The 21,903-nt window shown below is 35.1% G+C and overlaps 1 protein-coding gene across 1 annotated transcript; it reads right to left on the bottom strand.

Annotated features, from left to right (window-relative positions):
• Positions 1-966: 966 nt before the first annotated feature.
• Positions 967-16,928, bottom strand: SLC35F5 (solute carrier family 35 member F5). Its single transcript, XM_010168564.1, has 14 exons — positions 16,779-16,928; positions 15,715-15,858; positions 13,331-13,393; positions 11,510-11,591; positions 9,948-10,138; positions 8,564-8,645; positions 7,669-7,756; positions 7,042-7,106; positions 6,559-6,663; positions 5,927-6,086; positions 5,015-5,105; positions 3,143-3,297; positions 2,596-2,684; positions 967-1,640 (listed from the first exon to the last, which is right to left on the bottom strand). The coding sequence occupies exons 1-13, from the start codon at positions 16,911-16,913 to the stop codon at positions 2,603-2,605; spliced, it is 1,443 nt and encodes a 480-aa protein (XP_010166866.1). The 5' UTR covers positions 16,914-16,928; the 3' UTR covers positions 967-1,640; positions 2,596-2,602.
• Between the last annotated feature and the right edge of the window lie 4,975 nt (positions 16,929-21,903).

Raw genomic sequence — 21,903 nt, 5'->3', positions numbered from 1 at the left:
GGTGGTGGGTTGGGGTTTTTTTTAATTCCTATTTCAGGTGTTCAAAGAAGGACTTACTATATCATCTTAAAGAGATGCCTCAGATCACTGAAACTTGTAGTGTAATCCAATATTAAAAACTAGAAGGAAAAATTTGATAAAGGTGTAATATTTGAGCAGAATAGCCCCCAGGATCATTTTTTTTTTTCCTCCTCTACTTACAGATTTTTACATTAAATTCTAGCTGCTGGCTAATCAGTCCTTCTAAATGTACAGTTAAGTGTGTTGCTTTCCTGCATTCCCTACTAATTGCATTATCTAGTAGTTGCAAAACCAAACCACCAAAATTTCTTTTGGAACGATCACTGCTGAACGTCAAAACATTAAAAAGCATTTCTGTTACGTCATCCTTCTGTATTTGTGTGGAAGGGTAGTAGAACTACCCTACAATATTAATAATCTTGTTATGTTTAAGAGAATACTGTTGGCTGAAAATCCATCCTACATTCATTATAAAAAAAAATTCTATCAAGTCAAAGTTTACTTTAATATAAGTGTCTTAAAGGCCAGAAGTTGGAAAAACGGCACTGATTAATTTCAAGTACTCCTGAATATAATTATTCCTAACTTCTCAGAATCAAATAGGACAGAAGCACTGCAGTGGAAGGAAGATACAGGTTATAAGGAAAATTATCAATTTTAGAATAGATTTATTAATGGAACTGGAAAAGAAAAATCAATGCAAACACCTTTAACTTTCAGATTGTTTAGCAGATGACTGCAGCGCCAACCCATTGACTAAAAACTTTCACAATTAATTTGATCTCTTTTGTAAGCTGGCAGCTAGACATGTGAAAATTTTCAAATTTAGTTTTCCATGTGAGATAACTGGGAATAAGAATGGGTTACAGAATCAGAATATTTGAAACTGACATTGACTTTGAGAATGTACATCCAAATGTACGGTAATTAGGAGTATTTTAACATTCACTAAAATTTTAAACATTCCAGATTGTTAGGTAACAAAAGATTTTTAAACATCGGCACCCACTGCCATTACAAGGCTTCTCAAATGGCATAAGACAATATATATGTAGTGTTCCAGGACCGTACAAAGATCCTGCCTCAATAATTACAAGAATGCACTTAATAAATTATTTTTCTGTTTTCTTCTATTAATATGCAAATAGTTTATACAACATAAAAAAGTTAATTTGTACCTACTACAGGTAACATCTATTTAGCTTTTCATCTGAAAGCCTGTAAGACTTGATGACCTGCAAGCTTATTTACATAACTCATTTGAAAGTATTTTTAAAAAATAATATTGTCCAGCATTTAACAAAATTGTGAGTTTAAAAAAAGAAAGAAATCATTTAACAGCATTTGTTTTCTTGATTTTGTCAAGTAACTTCACCAGCTCAGTGTTATAAGGCAGGCTGGTTGCTTGGATGGACTGAGACTCCCTATGGTGACAGGCATGTAGTAAATTTGTCCACTTATAAAACCAGATGAAAGCAAGAAAGAGGAAAAGATTAGAGTTTCAAAAGAACTGAAACTTCTTATTTTTTACTACAAATTCAGAATAGGCACTGAAACATGATTCCTTAGGGACTTTTCCAGAAGATTGTCTCTTCGCTGGGCATCGTTCCATTTTCAAACTACGAAGGGGAAAAAAAAAAGAAAAAAATAAAAATTATCAGGGGTACATAATTAAAGATTACAAAAAAGGAATCACCATATGCATTTGTTTGCATCTTATTAATAAGGGAAATAACTTGTGTGCTTTAAGCTTAAGACATCACAATTACTGTTTTGGTGATAATATTTTTAATTCCATTATTAGATTTAAGCAACATTGGAAAATAAATATGTACTTCTCATGACATAATTCTGCATGCTTTATTTGAAAAGCCCTGAAGCTTAGGGCTGCTGAGAGTCCTAAACTGCGTGTAACTTTATGCTCCAAGACAGTATCAACAAACCATGTAAAGTTCCTGTTAGAGGTTTGTGTAACTTCCTCAGAGAGGGGTATTTTGAAAACTCCCTAGCTAGTCTGCTCTGGTTTCCCTGTCCTTATAATGAGAAATCTTTTCCCTAGTATTTAATGCAATTTAACAACTTAATTCTTGTCAAGAACAAACACCAGGACTCCTTTGCATTTTCTAGACCCATAATGACAAAGTCTAGTCACATCCTCTAAACTTCCTTAAACGGTCGATGTTTTTCATGAACTGCAGTAGCCCAAACTGAGACCTCAACCGCATTTAAAAGAGGGAAAAAATTACTTCAGATCCCCTCTGCAGACACATCATCCATACCAAGAAGCTGCATGCCTCTTCTGACTTATTGACTCATGTCTGATTTTTTAAGAAGGTTGTAATACTCTTAAGGAAAAAACCTACTTTACATTTCAAAACCATTGACCAAGAACTGTATCAAGGTGAGAATAATGCTTAGTAACGAATAATAATAATTTTGAAGATACCCTTCAAAGCTCTATCCATCAATACAGAACAAGATTATCTGTAAAAACCTGTGCTTATATAACACAAATGCCATCATGAAAACCCATCCTCCCCTTTCTCAGTATTGTGTGAAGTTTATTAAGCATACCATTTGTCTATGAACAGCAACTGTCTCCGTCTTGTGACACACTATGCATAGGAATGAGACTTTCACATTGCTCACTTTCTTCTGGCATTCTTAAAAAAGAAATTTATTTATTTCAAGTTATACAGTAATATTAAATTAGTTGTTATAAAGCCAACATAAGTATTAGAGTATGCTAGTGGTTAAAACAGCAGCCACTAAAAACATACAGACTCCTTAACTTCACAAAGTACACTCGAGTTGGCACAATTTTCACTGCATGCTCTGGGTACAGCAACTATCATAGAGGCATTGATGGGAAAAAGAGAAAAGAAAACTGTGAAAGCCACTAAGAAACTTTTAAAAGTTAAATAGACTTCACATCTTTCCATTTTCTGAGCATTACATACCTTTATAAATGGAATGGCAACTACTACCATTAATAAATTAGTACACCTGAATATAAAAATACATTAAAATAAATACAGTCTGAGTACTGTGGCCTATAAAAGAGTACAGGATATTAGAAAGGCTAAAGAAGAGATAGGATTATACTTTGTGACTGCCCTACCTCTGAATTCGATGTTTTCTACAAATAAAGGCAAAAACTCTTCTGATTCCCACCATCACTGGATCCCAGTTGTTATAGTGACATAAGAGAGTTGCAATGAAAAAAGAAAAAAATACAGGGACTGCTCCTGCAAAAAATAACCAGGAAAACTGCACCTGGAATTAAAACACAAGCATCATTCATTCAGAGAGTAAAAAAAAATCCCAAACATATTGGTATATTGTCTATTTGAGATTACTATTAATGTAAGTTTGAGATGCAGTTTCAGTACTTTTAAATTGGGTGAAATATTACAAATATTTTTTATATTATTGGTACAATTTCTATAGCCACTGCTACTTCTAATAAATTAATAACCTTTCTTCACTGATCTGTTCTTTCCAATGGAACATACTGTGTGTGGATGAAGACTGCTATTTCCAAATAGTTTCATTTTTAGATTTTAGCTGTCTGACTGGTACCAATGAGAAAGTCTCCTAGACACTTCAAAAATTTTGAATAAGAAGTCTCACCTGAAAGATTTGTGCACCTATTTCATTCAGTATGAATATACTGCCATTGTGGTAACTGCTGAAATCAATGCACATAGAAGACTATGCTACTGGAAAAATATAATTTTATTTTTATTGGGTACACTATTTGCCTAATTTAAACTCAATTCTTATTGTATCTATACTACTACTTGTATCTATCTACTACTACACTGAGAAGTGATTATCTGAGACTGTTTAAAACTTAAAATTATAGCAGGTTAGGGAAATCAAGAGCTAGTCTCTGAAATGCCTTCAAGGCTACCAGAGCCCTGACCCATGAGCACGGCTCCCTCTTGTGGAGAACATTCCAAAGTTGAAGACTGGAGAAAAAGGGCACAGTTTTGATACCAAGTGCTGATGTGCACTCTCAGAAGTCTAATAAACTGAAATTGTAAGAGCCTTATGTTATCCTTACTGATTTCTAACAGAAACACATAAACACATAAATTACCCAAAGGAATATTTAAATAGTTGTTAAAAATTTGATTGTAATTTCTTAAGATTCGGATTTATGTCAGATTATTACAGAACAATAAAGACCCAGAAAGCTAGTAATTATGCATATTGTATAATTACCATACTATTTGACAGTTACACGGAGACTGCATATATTCATAGTCTAATCTTTACATTATTAGCCATGCCAGGCTACTTTTAGGAAAACTGAAATGTGGTGTAAAGACAAGGCTGTCCAGAAGCACTAACTAGAAAGCCTGAAGTTGGAAGTTTAGATTTCTATTACCCTATGAGACTTCAGTGAGCAGAGGGCTTGGCTTAGGATATTTTGATGTTTGTATGACAGAGACACACTTGCACAAATACGCCTGTACAAACAACCTCAAAGTCTATAGGAGTTTGCCTTTAACTAGGGTCACTCACTTGTGCTTCTAATACTAGCAATTTATTTTTAAATAAAGGAAGAGACAAAGGATTCCCGCTTCCTAATTCACATAAAGATTTATCATCTCTGTGAAGAAATTCTTGTATTTCAATAACAAACTGTATTTATGCCAAGGTGCTCAAATGCTGACTAATTCACTATTTTCAGCCCAGAAAACACACTACCTGGCACATAATTTTACTCTCTGCTTTCTAAAAGTCCAGCAGCTTCTCCATACCACGTGCCTATAGGCATATTTAATGTGAATGAAATACAGGAGTCACCAACAGTCAAAATGCACACAGCCATGTGATGAGAAATGGCTGCATTTTAGCCAAGTGATAAAGACTCCTGTGTAAGAAGTAAAATACTGTTCATTGTATACATCAGTAAAAATAACACTGCCATTTAATTCAAAGAAATTCTGTCAATAATGCTCAAAACTTAGCAGTACGTTACCTTTTGCATGCACATGTCAGCTATTATGGACAGAGGTATTGTAAGGCTTAGCGCAAGTGTGCCTATCAGTGATGAGGTAAGAAAGCAGCCCCTAAAAAATAAGAAATATTATTATTTATTATAATAATTATTATTATTAATAACAATACTAAAAAAGAGGTAATATTTAAAAGTTAAAATACAACTCAAGTAATACAAACTGCAGAAGACATTTGATGAAGCTTAACTGTTAGTCACTGTTTCTTTTAATAATCAAAAATGGAGATACTCACACTCTGTCATAAACCTGTAAAACTACATAAAATTCTTAACTAGACTCCTTCTAACAGTTATACAAAGGTTTTAAGTCTGCTATGGCTTTTGAGCCATTCATCTAGAAGTCTCATGTTTGATACTCTGTTGCCAGCCTAGCCAGACCATCATATAATTAAATTAAACAAAAGCTAGGCCAATTTATTAATTGCTATATCTTCATGATTAATGCATTCTAATGAGATTTAGCTCATTAAGTCTTTGAACATTTAAACAAACATGTCAACTATATAAAACTAGATTCTGATGCATATACATTCAACATGCACAAGGCCTTAGAAACTGAAGAAGCATTACAACAGAAATTCATGCTCTCCTATTAATACTGCAACTCTGCAGTACAAAGTATTTTCATCTCAAAATGTTAATTCTCGAATGAGCTAAGCACACAGTATCTTAATAAACACAAGAGCACATCCTTGCTATTTAAAGTTAGCTCTAAAACAGGACATTGTGACAAGATGGATGACATCCTCAAGCCAAACTGCATATATGGACAGAAATAAGAAAAAAAATTTTAAAAGGGCAAAAAACCTGCCTAAGCAATCTGACATTTCAATATGTGAGAACACAGGTGAGCCCGAAGCACGCAGTACGTACCACAGCCAGAGGAACTCTGACAGAACTGTTCCAATAAGGCCATTAATGACAATGCACATCCATATCAGTTTATTGGGAAACTCAAATGCTTCAAACCCAGTATAGTGAAGCAGGAAAAACCCTGGCCACAGCAGCAACAGATTGAACAGCCCTACAAAACCTGAGTATAAAAACAGTATTAAGTAAATCACAATACACATCCTTCAACATAACTAAAATCTCAGCTAAACTCTGCTATTTTGACAACATGCATACATAAAAACAGCAACAAAGTAATATTTTAAATCTTTCAAAGGAAAAGTATATAAGAAACTTTACCTGAAATTCACAAACAACAATTACATCAGATATTTACAGGTTTGAAATAAAAAAAGAAATTAAAAAAGAATTTCCACTGAGTCCAAATGGGCCTTCTGCATTCCTACAGGTTGTGTTATCTTTCATTGCTAAGACTGTAAACAAGGAACAGTTCACACAACCAGTCTCTAAAGTACTTATAACCATGGAAACAACAGGTTTTCTCTGCTTCCTTGGTTTTTCTGAGCACGTTTACCACTCATATACAGCACCTGAAAGCAAACCATTTAATCACACACCGAATTAGAACTTTCAATAGTTATTTTTAGTCTTACCAAAGAACATTGGTATGTCAAGTTTATCTTCTCTATCTACTTTCCTTTTTATCATTACTATATACACAGCATACAGCATTGCTCCTACAAGAGACCAAAGGGAACCTGTAAAGATGAAAAAAACCCACTCACTTAAGACATGCCAAACATGTTATGCACACAAGGATAAACTCTCCTAAACATACACCTATTATATAACTGTCAGACATAACCAATTTATTACAGAATCTACTCCTACACCAAAAGAATGGAAAAATGCAGAAGCTCAAAAATGTAAATACTTTCCCAATTAAGCTGTATAAATTCCGGGGGCACGGGGCACAAAATAATCACAAGTCCAGTTTCAGAAGTTGAAACTAAAAAGCCAGGTTGCAAAATGTTAGATGAGTAAGAAATATATAGCTTGCTATATGACCTGCTGAGAACTGTCAAAAGATGGTACTCATCACTGTATATTCTAGGATTAAAAAAATAAGTAAATACCTATTGTATCTCTTCCAGCAGATTTCTCGGATCCGGAAAGGTTAACAAGCACTACACCACCAATGCTAGCAAAAAAGAAGAAATGCAAAACGCTGCTTCAACCCAAGAACTTTTTGAACCAAAACAGAAAATAAGGCGGGGGGGCGGGGGGGGGAATATCAAAACAGAGTTCTAGTTTTAGGTATTTTTAGTTAATCAAAACTGACTTTTGTCAAAGCCAGAAGGAGTTCTCTACTGCTAAGCTAAAAAACAAAATAAAAAAAATCCCGCTTTTAACTTTCCTGAACAATGCACAAGGCATTTAACGAAACAGGCTGACAACAATGAATGCCAAGCCTCTTCCTCTTTCCCATCTACACAAAAATAGAGAAACCATAATTAAATAAGAAAATAAGTTCACATATTTCCAACAGAAACCTGATTCATCTAATTTCCTACAGGAGCATGAGGTTTGGTAACTGTTCATGATATGAAGTATTTAAAAATACTTAATTCACAAGGTTTTGGGTTTTTTTTTTAAGTGAAGCATATAAGACATTGTCAGAGATACCATGGGTATAGTAGGTATAGTTATCCTTTCATTGTATCAGGGAGTTTTTGATTAAGTGTTCCATCCCATTATCTTACCTTAAAATAACAGCTAATAATTTGGACAGGGTAAACCTATCTCCGCTGTTACTGGGAAAGACTGCAGCTAAGATTAAAGTAAAAAGCCCTGCAAGAGAAATTCAGAAGAGTTTATACAATCAAGTTCTGCTACTAGTTTGTTCAGAAAACTACTCAGACATTTTCTTCTTTATATTTCACATACTTGTTTTAACTACTTGATCTTAGCATTCATAATTTTAATCAGAACCATTATGAACTAACAGCTCGTGATGTGAATCCTCAGATGAACAAACACATGCTCAACTTTGAGAAAGGTTAGCCATACTAAGAAAATAAACTGCAATAAGCCTAAAAAGTCAATGAAAAAAAAAAAAATCACATAATTGTGCTTTTAAAAGTGATTTTACAAAACAACAGAAGTTACTCCTCAAAACACGGACTGTCACATAATTTAAATACTTTAAAGCTCATATTAGAGCCTTTCATAAAACTTGCAAAGCAAGTGATATGCATAATATTTAGGTGGTTTAAGTTCTTTACCCCTAAAACCATTTTTTTTAAAACTAATAATTAGCAAGAAGACTTTACTCTGAATTGTATCTATTTTGATAAAAATTATACCACCTTTCCTTCAAACTTATTACACACCCAATATATCTCTTTAATACACAGACATAACTGGAGAAGTGCACACACACAAACTTGAAAAGTAAAAAGCAGGGGAATCAAGAGGATAGCTGAAACCTCTGCAATTACATAATGAAATTTATAAATGCACATATTCAATGGCTTTAAGCCTTATGATTCCCTCAAAACGACAGGTAAATCGTTACACAAGTCCATTGTAACCAAAGAGATTTTTATGTTATCAATAGCCTTATAACACACATCTGATGGTGTAAACAGAACTTACCAGAGGTTGAAGACAAGATATTAACTATGGCAACCTGGGTATCTGACAGAGCTTCTTGGTAAGAGAAATTTGCCAAGAACCACTGGAGGAAAAGAAAAATATTGTTGTGATATGGATAGCAACATCAGAGCTTAAGTTTATCAGTGCAATAAAATCCTACTTAAAGAGAAACAAAAACCCCACCTATTTGCCCAAAACCAAAATCAGAACAAGACTTTTACCTCAAACAGATTTCTAACTTTTATTAAAATGGCAAGTACATTAAAAGACAAGAGGCAAAATTAGAATTGGCCCAAAGCAATCATATTCAACTACACCTTTAATAATAAAATAACACACTTCAGAACTTATATGTAATTAAATAATTAAAATGAAATTATAATAGCTATTCTATAGTAACTGAAGGTACTTTTAACTTGTTTTGCAAGTGCTTTAAATGACTACTGCACAAGGGCTGCAAAGAAATTTCAGAGATACACGGGACATCAGTCAGCTAAGCCTAGTGAGCTTTTTTAGAGTACTTTAAACAACACCACATCTCCACCCTAAAAAACAAACATCACTTATATTCAATACCTCAAAAATATTTTGGAAGGATTCATGTCTGTGAATTCCTTCATAAGTATAAAAAATGGCAAGTGTTTTATCATTTCTCGATTGAGATTTCATTAATAAGATCTCAGATATATCCTCAGGGAAGCCACCATTCTCTAGAGTCTGAGGTGGAAATACTTATACTGTTATATGTAGTGTGGGACCATGCTACATGTAACCTATTTGTCAGTATCAGTGAAGCTACTTCTAGAAAAGCTGCCACTGCTGTCTCTCAAAAATCCTGCCACCAGTAACTCTCTCCCCCTAGAACTGAGGCATGGTGCAGAAACACCAGCAACCAACAGATTCCTAAGTAAATCTTGCAGCCTTCAATGGAGCTGAAGGCAATAAATTATCTTTTCTTCATACTACTGGAGGGCACAATGTCACAGTCAGGCATAGGATGGAACTCTTTCTGTGATGGCCAGGAAAGAAGCCACAGTGCCATTTACCCATTTCACACAGTCTCAGTGCAGCTGTTAACAGCCTGTACATGTGAAACCCCAGATTCTGCTGTACCAAACATACCAAACACTGGACAATATGGCACAAAAGCATGGCATATCTTATAACTGACCTTACAGTTAATGACTCATCCAGGACCTGTATTTATTACCCTCCCTTTAAAAAGTTGCACCTTCATGTCCAGCACGAGGAAGGTTTTACTTCTTATGGCATATTTATAAAATGAAGCATAAACAATGTAAGTTACCTCAATACTGTTTTACTATTGTTATACAAGTTTTAATAGCATCTATACTTAAGTTTTTGGAAAGAATGAAGCACGTACCACAAAGCAAAAGAAAAAGCTAATTTTTGCTACTTGAGTTGCAGTGAGTTTTCCTACAGTTTTTAATATTGATTCCTGCTCCTTAACTGTTGGATATGACATCCGAGACAACTTTGCTTCCAGTGCGTGGCTCGATGGCAGCTGTCGAATCTCCATAATATTACTGAACCTTACACGAGGCTTTTTGGGAGCTTAAGAAAAGAGGAAAAAAAAAAAAAAGACTGTAAATTATCATTAAACTTTTCAAGCCAACACAATATGCAAATAAAACTATGATGTTCTAATATGCCATTGATTACAACATTTCACAAATAACAACAGGTTTTTATCCAAATAGAAGACATGTCATTATTTTTATTTATTAAACTAGTATTTTTCTATATTAAACTAGTATTTTTCTATTTGATAAGCCACTAATAAGACAAAGCACCATTATTGTTTTCAATCAGTACAGTTGTCCATCCACAAAAACCTCACTGAAAAGCACCATCCCTCCTCCCTGTCAAAAAAATCCCTACAAGGTAACAACAATTTCTTAGGTAAGAAATACTCTGCACTAATAAATATCACATATAAAATTTTCTTTAATTGTTTAATAGTCAAACAGCCAAAAACTGCACACAACTATATCTAACTGCAAGGACAGTGTTTCACTCAGATGAGTGTCCCAACAGACCTCAAAGCTTAGTAGAGATCGTAAGATCACTTGCTCATGTGAAATCTGCCCTCTGACTAACCTTGCAAACAGGGATCACATTTTATTTATAAGGGCACTATAAGTATCATCAGTTTCCTGTGTAAGGAAAACATTACAGGCTACATATAAATATTAGCCTAATTCAACATGAAATAACAACTAATTTCCTAAAACAGCTAAAGGGAACAGCTACAGCTCAAACAACCCTGAAGTGACTATTGCACGTTATCACAGGACAGCAGAGCCTATCAAAGTCGTTTCTGCACATGTGCCATCTAGAAATTAGCAAAGAGACTTCCCCTTTTATTAGGGGGGACTCCTTTGCTGCGGATCAGGTAACTGGATTCGTTGACTGCCAACTTTTCTATAACTCTCTGGGACAGTTAGGCCCATTTCAGCTCCTATCACAAGATAGTGAGGCTTAAATAAAATCAGAATGCACATAGACTGTTAAAATTCTTACTTTGACTGCTTTGCTCCTGCTCTAAAAAGGACAATAGCTTGTTTTTCCAGAGGCTGACTCACTGCTGCTGGTCATACAAGCCCAGAAGGAAAGAATCACAAGTACTGAACCCAGTTGGTCCCTTGAGATAAACATAGGCTGGATCTGTAGTGACCAAGAAAGGTAAACTGAACGATAGGCCTATGTTTTATCTACCTGAAAGTAAATATATGAGACTGCAATTCATGCAATAAGAGATAAAAGAGGGAAAGAAAAAAAAAAAAAAAAAAAAAAAAAAAAGAAAAAAAAAGAGCAAAAGAAAAAGGCAAGTTCTGAAACACAACAGCAGTTATACCAACAAAGATACAAGTAATTCATTCACCAAAGAACTAGCATTTCAACATTCCAAAAGTCTTTACTCACTTTTCTCTGCATCACTACTATTACTGCCATTTTTTTCAGTTGGCAAATCATGAAACTTTACAGGAACATATAAAGGTTCACTCTGAAATGAATCAGTATAAGTAAAAATACAGTTAAGCAGGATATTTAATAATAAGCAGTAGAAATAATGTAGTGAATTAGAAAACTAAATAAAGAAAAACTTGGTGAATATTAAGAGAATCAAATTTAACAGTTTTGTACACAGTGGATAGGCTTGTCAAAAACGTTCATACATAATCTATATTTTATGTTAAACATATTGGTAAAACGCAGTACTCAAAAATAACTGTGCGCTTTTGTGTATATCCTTATAAACACAAAACTTATCCCCAGAAAATACAAACCTACTGATTTAAAATTAAAAAATAACTCATCAAAATCAGACAACAGAATTCTAATGTAGATTCACATAGAATCTACATTAGATCTGTGGCTTCTGTGTAAATGATAAACTAGAAGCATAAAATACAGAATACGGATACAAAAATGAATACATACTCTTTTTCCTCCCATGACCCTAAAAGCTCATAAACTAAAACTAAAAAGTCAAAAAAACTTTGGGAAAGAAGCTCCAATACACAAGGTAACTAGCAGAATTTCTAATTGCTTGAAATACTTGAAAGACAAGTTTTAAGCTGCTTGCTTAAATTAAATTAATAAACTGTAAGAATGAAGTAATGAAAAAGATCAGGTAGCTGCATTTTCATTACGTTCCTTGTGTAGGACCAGAATTTTTGTGGATGCTTAAATTAATGTAAAATTGTCCAAGGTTAACAATGAATCCTGCTTCTAAAGTTAGATAATCTTAAAGAACTGAACAGGCTAAGAAGATTCTTAAATGTAGATACATAAAGTGGGGAAAAAAATCCAAAGAATTAAATTAAGAATACTTCTGAAAAATGTCTCTGACTCCCTATTCAGCATAAAATACCCGAATGGTAGTTTGTCAACACTCCATTGCCTCCCCCTACTCTATTAGAGATGGTGCAAACTTTAGAAGATCTGTGTTTTGGAGACATTTCTGCACGTGGCCGTTGATTTAGGTATGTAGATAAAGCAGTGATCTGTGAGCAACAGGGGCATAACAAACTGTCATTTATGGATGATTAAAATCACCACAAAAATGCCATCCGGCAATGTAGCTTATCAGCAGAACGCCAATACTGGTATTTTATTCAGTAACAGTAGTCACTCCATCCACTGGAAGGAAGAAAGCAGTCCACTTCTCTTCCAAAATGCAGTGCAGGATCATAGTATACAAGATGCTATGTTCCTTGGTTGCCCAAGGAAGTTGTGGATGCCCTCTCCCTGGAAGTGTTTAAGGCCAGGCTGGATGAGGCTTTGAGCAACCTGATCTAGTGGAAGGTGTCCCTGCTGATGGCAGGGGGATTGGAACTAGATGATCTTTAAGGTCCCTTCCAATCCTAACCATTCTATGATTCTATACTCAACTGAATGATTCAGTTGTGGATTTTAGTCTTGAAAACTGCTTGGCTTTACCACTAGCTCTGCACATTTTGCTTTGGCAGCTGAGTATGTAAAGGTTTCCTTTGTACGACATCAATATTTATTTCACAAACTACTACAGAAACATTCAAGTCAGTGTTCTGTTGAGCTGAGAACACGTATTTCTTATAATAAGCAATGTCATTATTTGCAGCACTTATTAGTAACCAATAAATTACCAATCACCTTTGCCAAAAACTATTACATTTAAGACCAACATATTTTAAAAACATTTTCAGGATAATGGTGTCACATTAGTATAAATCATTGACCTTCACAAATTAAGGCACTTACCAGAGAACTGTTTACAGTGTTATCTGTTGCACAAGCAGCAAAATAACCTTCAGCATCTGCAAACTAATTACAGAACCTTAAATGTAATAATCTACCAAGGCAGAGTTATTAATAAGTGAATTTTTTTCAGATTAAGTTTTTTAATGCCTTTTTCTATAATTCTATCAGAATTCCCTCTCTCCCTCCAGCCCTCCTCCCCAATAAACAACAGGGCTTATGACTTCAGTAAATAATTTCAGTAATTCCTTGTACCTCTTGGAGAATCCCATTGAATCCAATGATACCTACCCAGGTATCAATGCAGGATCGGGCTGTTAGAATGCCAACACCTGTAAAGCTCAGTCTTAACGAGACGTGCTTCATGAAATTTTTGTGTATATATTAACAACAAGCCTCTTGTTTCTTCATTTTATTGAGGTAAAGTTCCTTTGCATAAAAACGTGGAACTCTGCCTTATTTTTAACAAGACTTAAATTAGGATGAGGTCAACTATCATTTTTCCTTTTCCCTTCTGCATCTTAACAAGCTCTACTGTTCCCTGACCTGCAGCTTGCTGTTCTACCATGAGAGTAAGTAATCCATTAAGCAAAGCCTCTAATGTGGAAGACAGCCCAAAAGTAAGGTGTGACTGTTTACCTAAGCAATCATTACTGAAATAAAAAAATCTGTAAATGTATAATTTTTGTTCCAGATTAATAAACATGAGAAATTTTAAAGGCACTTGTTAATCATGTAGTTCAATATTTAACTAAACTCCTTAGGGGAAAAAGAAGTTTGGTTGGGTTTTTCTTTTGTTTTGTTTTTTTTAACTGCACACTACAGTCCTGTCTCTGCACTGTTCTTCTGAAATATACTAACAACAAAAATAATAGCTATTTCCTATAAATTATTTTAAAAGTTACTTTTTATAGGATTAGAAAGAAAAAAAATAATGATATTCCAGTAGTGGTGCCATGAGTGCCAGACACAAAGGTGAGATTCAGCACTCTTACTCATTGCTGTCCAGTTCATGTGGGTTCATATCACCTCTTTCTTTGACACAGCACTGCCTGAGATTCAGCTGGTCAGTGTAACCACTACAACTGACACCAGGCGATAGCCCCTTATTCTACTCATCTGCTCAGATTAGTAAACTTGATCAGTACAGTTGCTCTGTACAATTAATCACGCTTTAGCACTTTCATCATCCTTATTTGTCATTACTGCCGGTAAAGATTCTGTAAATTGTTTATTTCCTGATTATTTTATGAAGCTCCTGAACAGCATCAAATCTAACACGTGCCATACTATGCAGACATTTGATATTAAAGGCTGATCTACCAAAAATTATTTCAAGATACCAGCCAACTCTAAATGTTCTATGCTTTTAACACAAGATTTGTTTAAAAACAAAAGGTTTAGTTTCTTGAGGTTTGGGTTTTTTTAATGTTTTGGGGGGTTTTTTTTTAATAAAAATAATTTGACTTAATGTCACATAACACTTCAGTTATTTAAGTATGTTACACCTACAACTGTCACTATCAATCAAGTCTAATATATCCAGAAAAACAGAAGTCAGTTTGTTTCATACAAGCTATTTTCTATAACAACGCGTTGATTAACAGCATGTTCTTGGATCACATTTTCTGTTATTTTAACTCAAGATTAGTATCAGGCCAAATGCTTTATTGCTTCCCGAGTCCTGCTGTTCAGCATTCTGAAACACTGGCACAGAACAAGCACTCTTCCCAGCATCTCTAACTTCCTTGGAAAAAAAGTATGTGCTTCTGTAATACAACAGTAATTTCAGACTCTAGCACAAACTATGCCTAGTTCTAAAACGGGCAACAGAAGGAGGCCTGCACGTAAAGGCTATAAAAATACAGTATTAACAAAAACAAAACTATAATTCTACCACCTTTCCTAAATATGACTTTAAAAACGTCAAAACCTCTTAGCAAACAGTTCATAGTTCTGCCAGAGATAAAAAGGGTCAGTAATAAAAATCAACTATGAAGTCCAAATACTGATTCCATTGGTTACAGATGTTGGGGAAGTAAAAGGGAACCAACAGCCAACAGTGGTGACGCTCATAAGCTCTTCCCAGAAAGAATTATTCTCTGCAACTGTCCAAGATAAAAGATCAGGCTAGATGGGCCAATGGTCTGGCCCAGTAGGGCATTTCTGATGATTCCTGACACATTTCATATTGCTTTTTCCTCTCTTCCTCTCACAAGTCTACCATTAGGATTGCCATGTCTTCCTGTGCCATGATTCAGTTTCTAACTGCTTTTCTGAAAGCACTATTCCATAAATGTGTAAATTTTGCCTTTCTCTAGTCCCTATTTTAAGTTTCTTCTGTACAAACTTCAATAAATATCAAAACATAAAGTTAAAATACTTACAAAAGCTGCATGCCTTCCACGAAACCCACGAGTACACTGTTGCCTCCATGGTTTCCAAACAATAAATCCCAAGAGGTATAGAACAAACATGGATGTTTTTGCAAACGTACTGAAAAAAGGTTTGTTGTACTTTGTAAAAACATACTGTGGAAAGAAAATAGTTGCAGTATCCAAAATTACCAATTAGGTGAGAATTCACAAAATGAATGAACAGGTTTAAGTATATAGTCCAGAACAGCCTGGTTCCCAAAATGACAGTGCTGAGAGTATTGACATGTATGACCAAGATACACAAGTGGCCCCACCTAGTCTGAAAGCAGCCTCTCCCAGGCTATGTTAAACGCCAACAAGAAGGCACTGAGCCATTTTGTAAGACACAATGCCACTGAGAAAAGTTAGTTACTTATTACTCTTATCTAACTAAGCAACATTGATATGCCACTGAACTCAAACAGGACTGGAAATACATTTACATACAAATATTTTCTATTTAATTTGACAAGAATTTATTAAAAACTCAATTCCCATTGCCAAAGTCCTGTTTTAAGTCCTAAAACTTAACATGAAGTAAATACCAGATCAGTTTCAAGATGGTGAATATATGAACTAGATTATGACAAACATGTCTGCAAATTACAGAGCTTAACTCTGTGACCTGAGACCTTTGGTCCTAGACTTCCTAGATGTTCTGAACTGCAATTTACCATACCACCTAGCCTGCAATGTTCCAGCTCATTTGCTACTTCTTAGGAAACATATGGGCATTATTTTAATTGATATGCCAATAAACAAAAACTCCCTAATCACAGTACATAGTCATGAGCTTATGTTATTTAATTTTAAAGTCATCAATAACACCTGCTGTCTTGAAAGCAACAGTCACCAACTTTTAGCAGATACAGGTTAGTTCAGGAACCCAGAGGATATCATCTTCCTTATACTGAAAAGGTGGTTACACATTACACTGGAACACTCACTGAGTGTTTGAGTGACCATGTTTCTGATGCGTCTCTCTCTGAAATAGGCTTTTATTTCCTTTTTAAGGTGCATGGAACAATACTTACAGAAGTGAGCTCTGAAGAGGCAACCCATATCACATCAACGAGGAGAAGAATGACAATTCCTAGAGCCATTCGCCTACGCTGAGTGGATGAACTGCTCTGGGAGCTCATTCGATTCATGATAAAAACCCACACCATTTGTAACCTAGTCAAGATTGATAAAGGAATAAAATCCAAAAGATTATAAAATTAAAAAAAAAACAAACAAACAAATAAAAACCCTCCCCGAAAAAAATCCCAGTGCAGTCAAGTGTTTCATATCTATGACATGGACCAAATATGCCAGGAAAGACATGTTGATATTTGTTAAAATACCTTTCACAGATCTGGCATGAGATTTTCAGAGACATTAGGGACAATTAGAAAGTAAATCTAGACTTTTCAAGAATTTAGCAACTGTTCTACCACTGAAGTAAGCAAAAATAGGTAAAACATACAATGTCTTCTGGGAATTTCAATGCTACAAATTCTGCAAAACTGAAACCACTACATTTTGGTAAATTCAGATATTCTAGGCTGACAGTAGAAATTATTTTGATATTTTGTGTCAAATACAATTCTACCAAGTGTAGTTAGAAACACGTTTAAACTTAAGCATTCAACAAATATTTCCAAAGATGTATCAACACATTTGATTAAATTATGATCCCTCAAAGTGTAAAGTGATTCAAGAAAAAAAAAAAAATCACAAAGATATTGAATTGTAAACTTACAAAATTAAATTACATATGCACTTGAATTCAAAAGATTTATATATCTATTTGGTAATTTTGAAATACAGGCATGAACCAATTCTAGTGAAAACCTACCAAACTAAGAGTAGACATACACGATATACCACAGAAAGCTTTGCCTATTTAAATAAAAAACCCCAAAACAGTAGTAATTATTTTGAGTGTGCCCCAGTATGTTACACACAGGAATAATCAATTAAGAACACTTCATATTCTGAAAAACCAAAGCTACAGCAGTAAACTAGCTTTAAGCCTGTCATCTAGTACTGAAGTCATGCAGACTTGCTACAAATTACAGCACAAACAAGTTCTGATTTTGACACACACAAACCTATTTTCCTTTTCATATACACACCTCACCGCTCCTAGAAGTCTTTGTTCAAGGTAGTAATAGAAAGGTCTCAATTTAAGCAATTCTGGTGAACTATCAGAAAAGCACAGCTGGGTTTAAATGCTTATAGCCAACTGCTTTTATATACTGGAAGAGTAAGAGCATGCCACTCAGCAGAAAATTCTGAAGACATGGCTTGAGCTGCAAAAATTCATATTAGGGAGACTATTTGCAGGTAAAACATTAAAACTTATGCAGGAGATAAACGCTGCAGCAGTGTGCAAATACATCATGACCAACCTCCTTCCTTCTCCTTCAGCAGACAGTACTTCTGCTTTATTCAATGCACAGAGTAAGCACAAGAGAACAGAATTGATAATGTTTGGGTTGGCCAAAGAAGTGGGACACTGTGACTTTAGAGGGCTTGACTTTTCACAACTTGCACTAAAAACAAAACTGTTACTGAAAACACTAAAGTTATGTTGAGAGATCACTAAAGTACTTTCTAAAAAATAAGAAAGGCAAGGCAAACAAGCTTTTAAAAATGTTGCCTGTCTTTTAATTTAAAAAATTACAAGATTCACTGGACCTACTCCAAATAAGTTCTAATTATGAGCACACCGGACCCACACGCATTCTTATACCCACCAATGCTCCAAGAAGCTGATTCAGATGTGTGATGCAGCTTTAGGACTGCCCATTAGAAGACCTAATTGAGGAAAGCCTTCAATTTATGATCAACACGCTTCCAATACAAGTGGCAGAGACTGATGTCTCATCCATCAGCCTACTTGTACTACAACCTTTCACATACTTTTTAATGAACCCGAGTAAGATACGCATATGGTAGTTCTATAATTAACATTAACTTATTTATGTATATATTTTAAGCAATTTATTAAGTTAATTTCTACAGATTACATAACATACCTTGCTATTTAGCATCATAAACTCAAACACTCACTGTCTTTGAGAAAACTCCTTAAGGAACTGAAATCTAATTCACCTTTATGGAGCAAATCCTGACTCTTCCAGTAAATAGAAGTAACCTGCTTCGCCAATACAGTTTGGTGAATTTAAATTACACTCCTGTTTTTTCCGTATGTGTCAACATACAAACTCTTACTGTCTTTTCATGATTTACAAATTATTTATGAAGGAGACAGTGCCACAATGTCTTCAGTGAGGAAGCTACATGATTTCTTTTCTCCAGACTAGCCTATTCCTCAGATTAATTATTTAAATGTCCAGATATGCACAAGTGCATTTGAGATGACTACCCTCTTTCCCACCTTTGACTCATGCCTCTCCTTTGCAATACAGTCTCTGCCATGTTCAAATCTTACCACTTTTTCCTCCATTTCTCAAAAGGCTTCTTTCCAAAGAAAAATTAACAGGCAAAGTTCCTGAAGTATAATTATACCACTAGATCTATGCTGATATATTCCATGTGTGGGTGTCAGATCTGGATAATTATTCTGCTTTTCTGATAAAATGGTGGGATTGACAAAAGAAAGCAGAAGTCTAAGTAGGGAGGGGCAAAGTTATAAAAGACTCGGAATGGTAAGGTTTTTTTGATACAAATAAAGGAGAAAACATCCATTCTCGAAGAGAGAATAAATACGGATATTATCTTAAATCTGAGTAAGCTAACAGAAAAGGTTTCATGCTTGGAAGCTTATATTTTCAGTTTTTATTAATTGGTCTAATAGATATGACATATTATACTCTACAAACTTTGGCTTCATTTCATTATGACTAATAGCCTACAAGCCATTATATTAAGTTATATTATATGCAGCCTACAAATTGCTCATGTATTTGCATAATATACAGCAAAAATGGAAGCTGGGCATAAAAGAGTTCCAATGGAGCCAGAAGGGAGAAATCTCATTCCCTGTCAGGCTACAGCATGACACATGATCAGTGGTATGGTACCAGAAACTGAAACCACTCCAGCCTTCCACCAGTTACGTACTGCAGGTAAGAGGGGGAGAGGTAGCTGGAGGCATGAAGGGATTGCAGTAGCCTGATCAATTTGACATCTCTACATCACGTGCTTGCATCCCCAGCTCTTCTGTTCTCAACACAAACTGCTTCGAAGCATATAGCACATATACACTGTGCATGGAGGTCATGTGCAGGGACTGTGCATGTTCTGTAGCCACTTAATAGTGCACTCAACTTGTCTACATCAGGCTTGTACAAATCCCTTGCTTTAAGATCACTCAGCAGCGGAGAAGTAAAGCATGCTAGAACATCCAGTGCTTCTTAGGTAAGAGGTTACACAGGAAGTTATTCAGAGTATAAGTATAAGCTCCAGTTCTGGAGCCCCCAACATAAGAAAGACATGGACCAGTTAGAACAAGTCCAGAGGAGGCCACCAGGATGATCCGAGGGCTGGAGCACCTCTCCTATGAGGACAGGCTGAAAGAGTTGGGGCTGTTCAGCCTGGAGAAGAGAAGGCTCCAGGGAGACCTTATAGCACTGTCCAATACCTGAAGGGGCTACAAGAAAGCTGGGGAGGGACTTTTCATAAGGGCAGTTAATGACAAAACAAGGGGAAATGGGTTTAAACTGAAAGAGGGGAGGTTTAGATTAGATATTAGGAAGAAGTTTTTCACTGTGAGGGTGGTGAGACACTGGAACAGGTTGCCCAAGGAATTTGTTGCTGCTCCTCCCTGGAAGTGTTCAAGGCCAGGCTGGATGAGGCTTTGAGCAACCTGGTCTAGTGGAAGGTGTCCCTGCTGATGGCAGGGGGTTGGAACTGGGTGATCTTTAAGGTCCCTTCCAATCCAAACCATTCTATGATTCTATGATATGTTGCACCATTTATTTTCTACCTATAAGCAGATTTTAAAATTCTACTTAAAGAGCCCATACTTATGTCTTGAAGTTGAAGGTTTTTTTGTTTTACTAATAGCTGCTATTACTTTATCATCTGACTACAAAGTGCCTTTTTAACATTTCTGTTTGCCTAATATAGCCCTTTGCTTGGTTATTCTATAACAAGGAAAAAAAAGCTTAACAAGGAAGGGTGACTATAAAGTCTTTATCATGCAGCAAGATGCGTGGTCAAGCTAGTAGCTGACTGAAAAAAAAACTATGAAGCAGCAAGACTGAAATACCTATAATGTTCAGCAGAAAAACAGAACGCTATTGAAACATAAACTAAGCTTTAAGGCAGAATTAAAACTTGTAGAAGTTCTCACAGAATGCAAAGACAGACAGAAACTACTATTTTGAGAAGTTTTAGACAGACACAATATCCTACTTATTGACAAAGCACTAGCATGCATGAACTTGTAATGAAATACCATTACACACATTTCTTTGCATTTGGCTTCTGTACATTGACAGCAATATTCTCTGACAAATATGAACATAGAAAGAACCATACATACCTTCCACAGTGACTGTAAAAAGACAAAAGAAAAATGCTAACAAACTTCACACATCATGTCAAAGTGAAGATAGTCTCCTAAAAGGAAAAAAAAAACCACCTAAGTTAGAAAATTTGTGTGTGTGTGCACATTAAGCAAAAATGTGCTTTGCAAAACAGTTTCTAAAATTTCAACTTCAACAAGTGTCTGCTGCAGCTCAAGTCCTAGATGTTAGGGATGTACACATACAGAACCTTAATAACTGGTCCACATGAAAATGCTAGCAGGACAGCACTGAATTGGAAGAAAACAGGATCATTTACTATTTTTGATATTATAAAGAACATGATCCCTTCCTTATTAATTGAATATAAAGGGCTCACAAGCTGATATTGCTCAGTTCTAAATTTTTAAGCTATGCAGGGAAAGGCTGTATTTCTTAAGCCTACATTCCTAACAAAGAATTTAAACATTAGAATTAGGAAGGTAGTGGAAAGGCATATGGGTTTTTTGGCCTTAAAATAATCTAGAAAGATAAGACACCTTCACTTCATTTCTTGTGGAAGCCCAGTATCTTTCCTTAATTCAATACAGTATTATTACTGTATCCAAAAATAAGAAACCTTGCATAAAACATTTTTAAAAATTATTTTAAACTCAGATCCTGTGAAGACATTCAA

This window comes from Antrostomus carolinensis, unplaced genomic scaffold, assembly GCF_000700745.2.
Source record: "Antrostomus carolinensis isolate BGI_N321 unplaced genomic scaffold, ASM70074v2 scaffold23225, whole genome shotgun sequence".
NCBI classification, from domain to species: domain Eukaryota; kingdom Metazoa; phylum Chordata; class Aves; order Caprimulgiformes; family Caprimulgidae; genus Antrostomus; species Antrostomus carolinensis.
The sequence above is the reverse complement of the archived record's forward strand: the minus strand, read 5'-3'. Positions and strand labels throughout refer to the sequence as shown.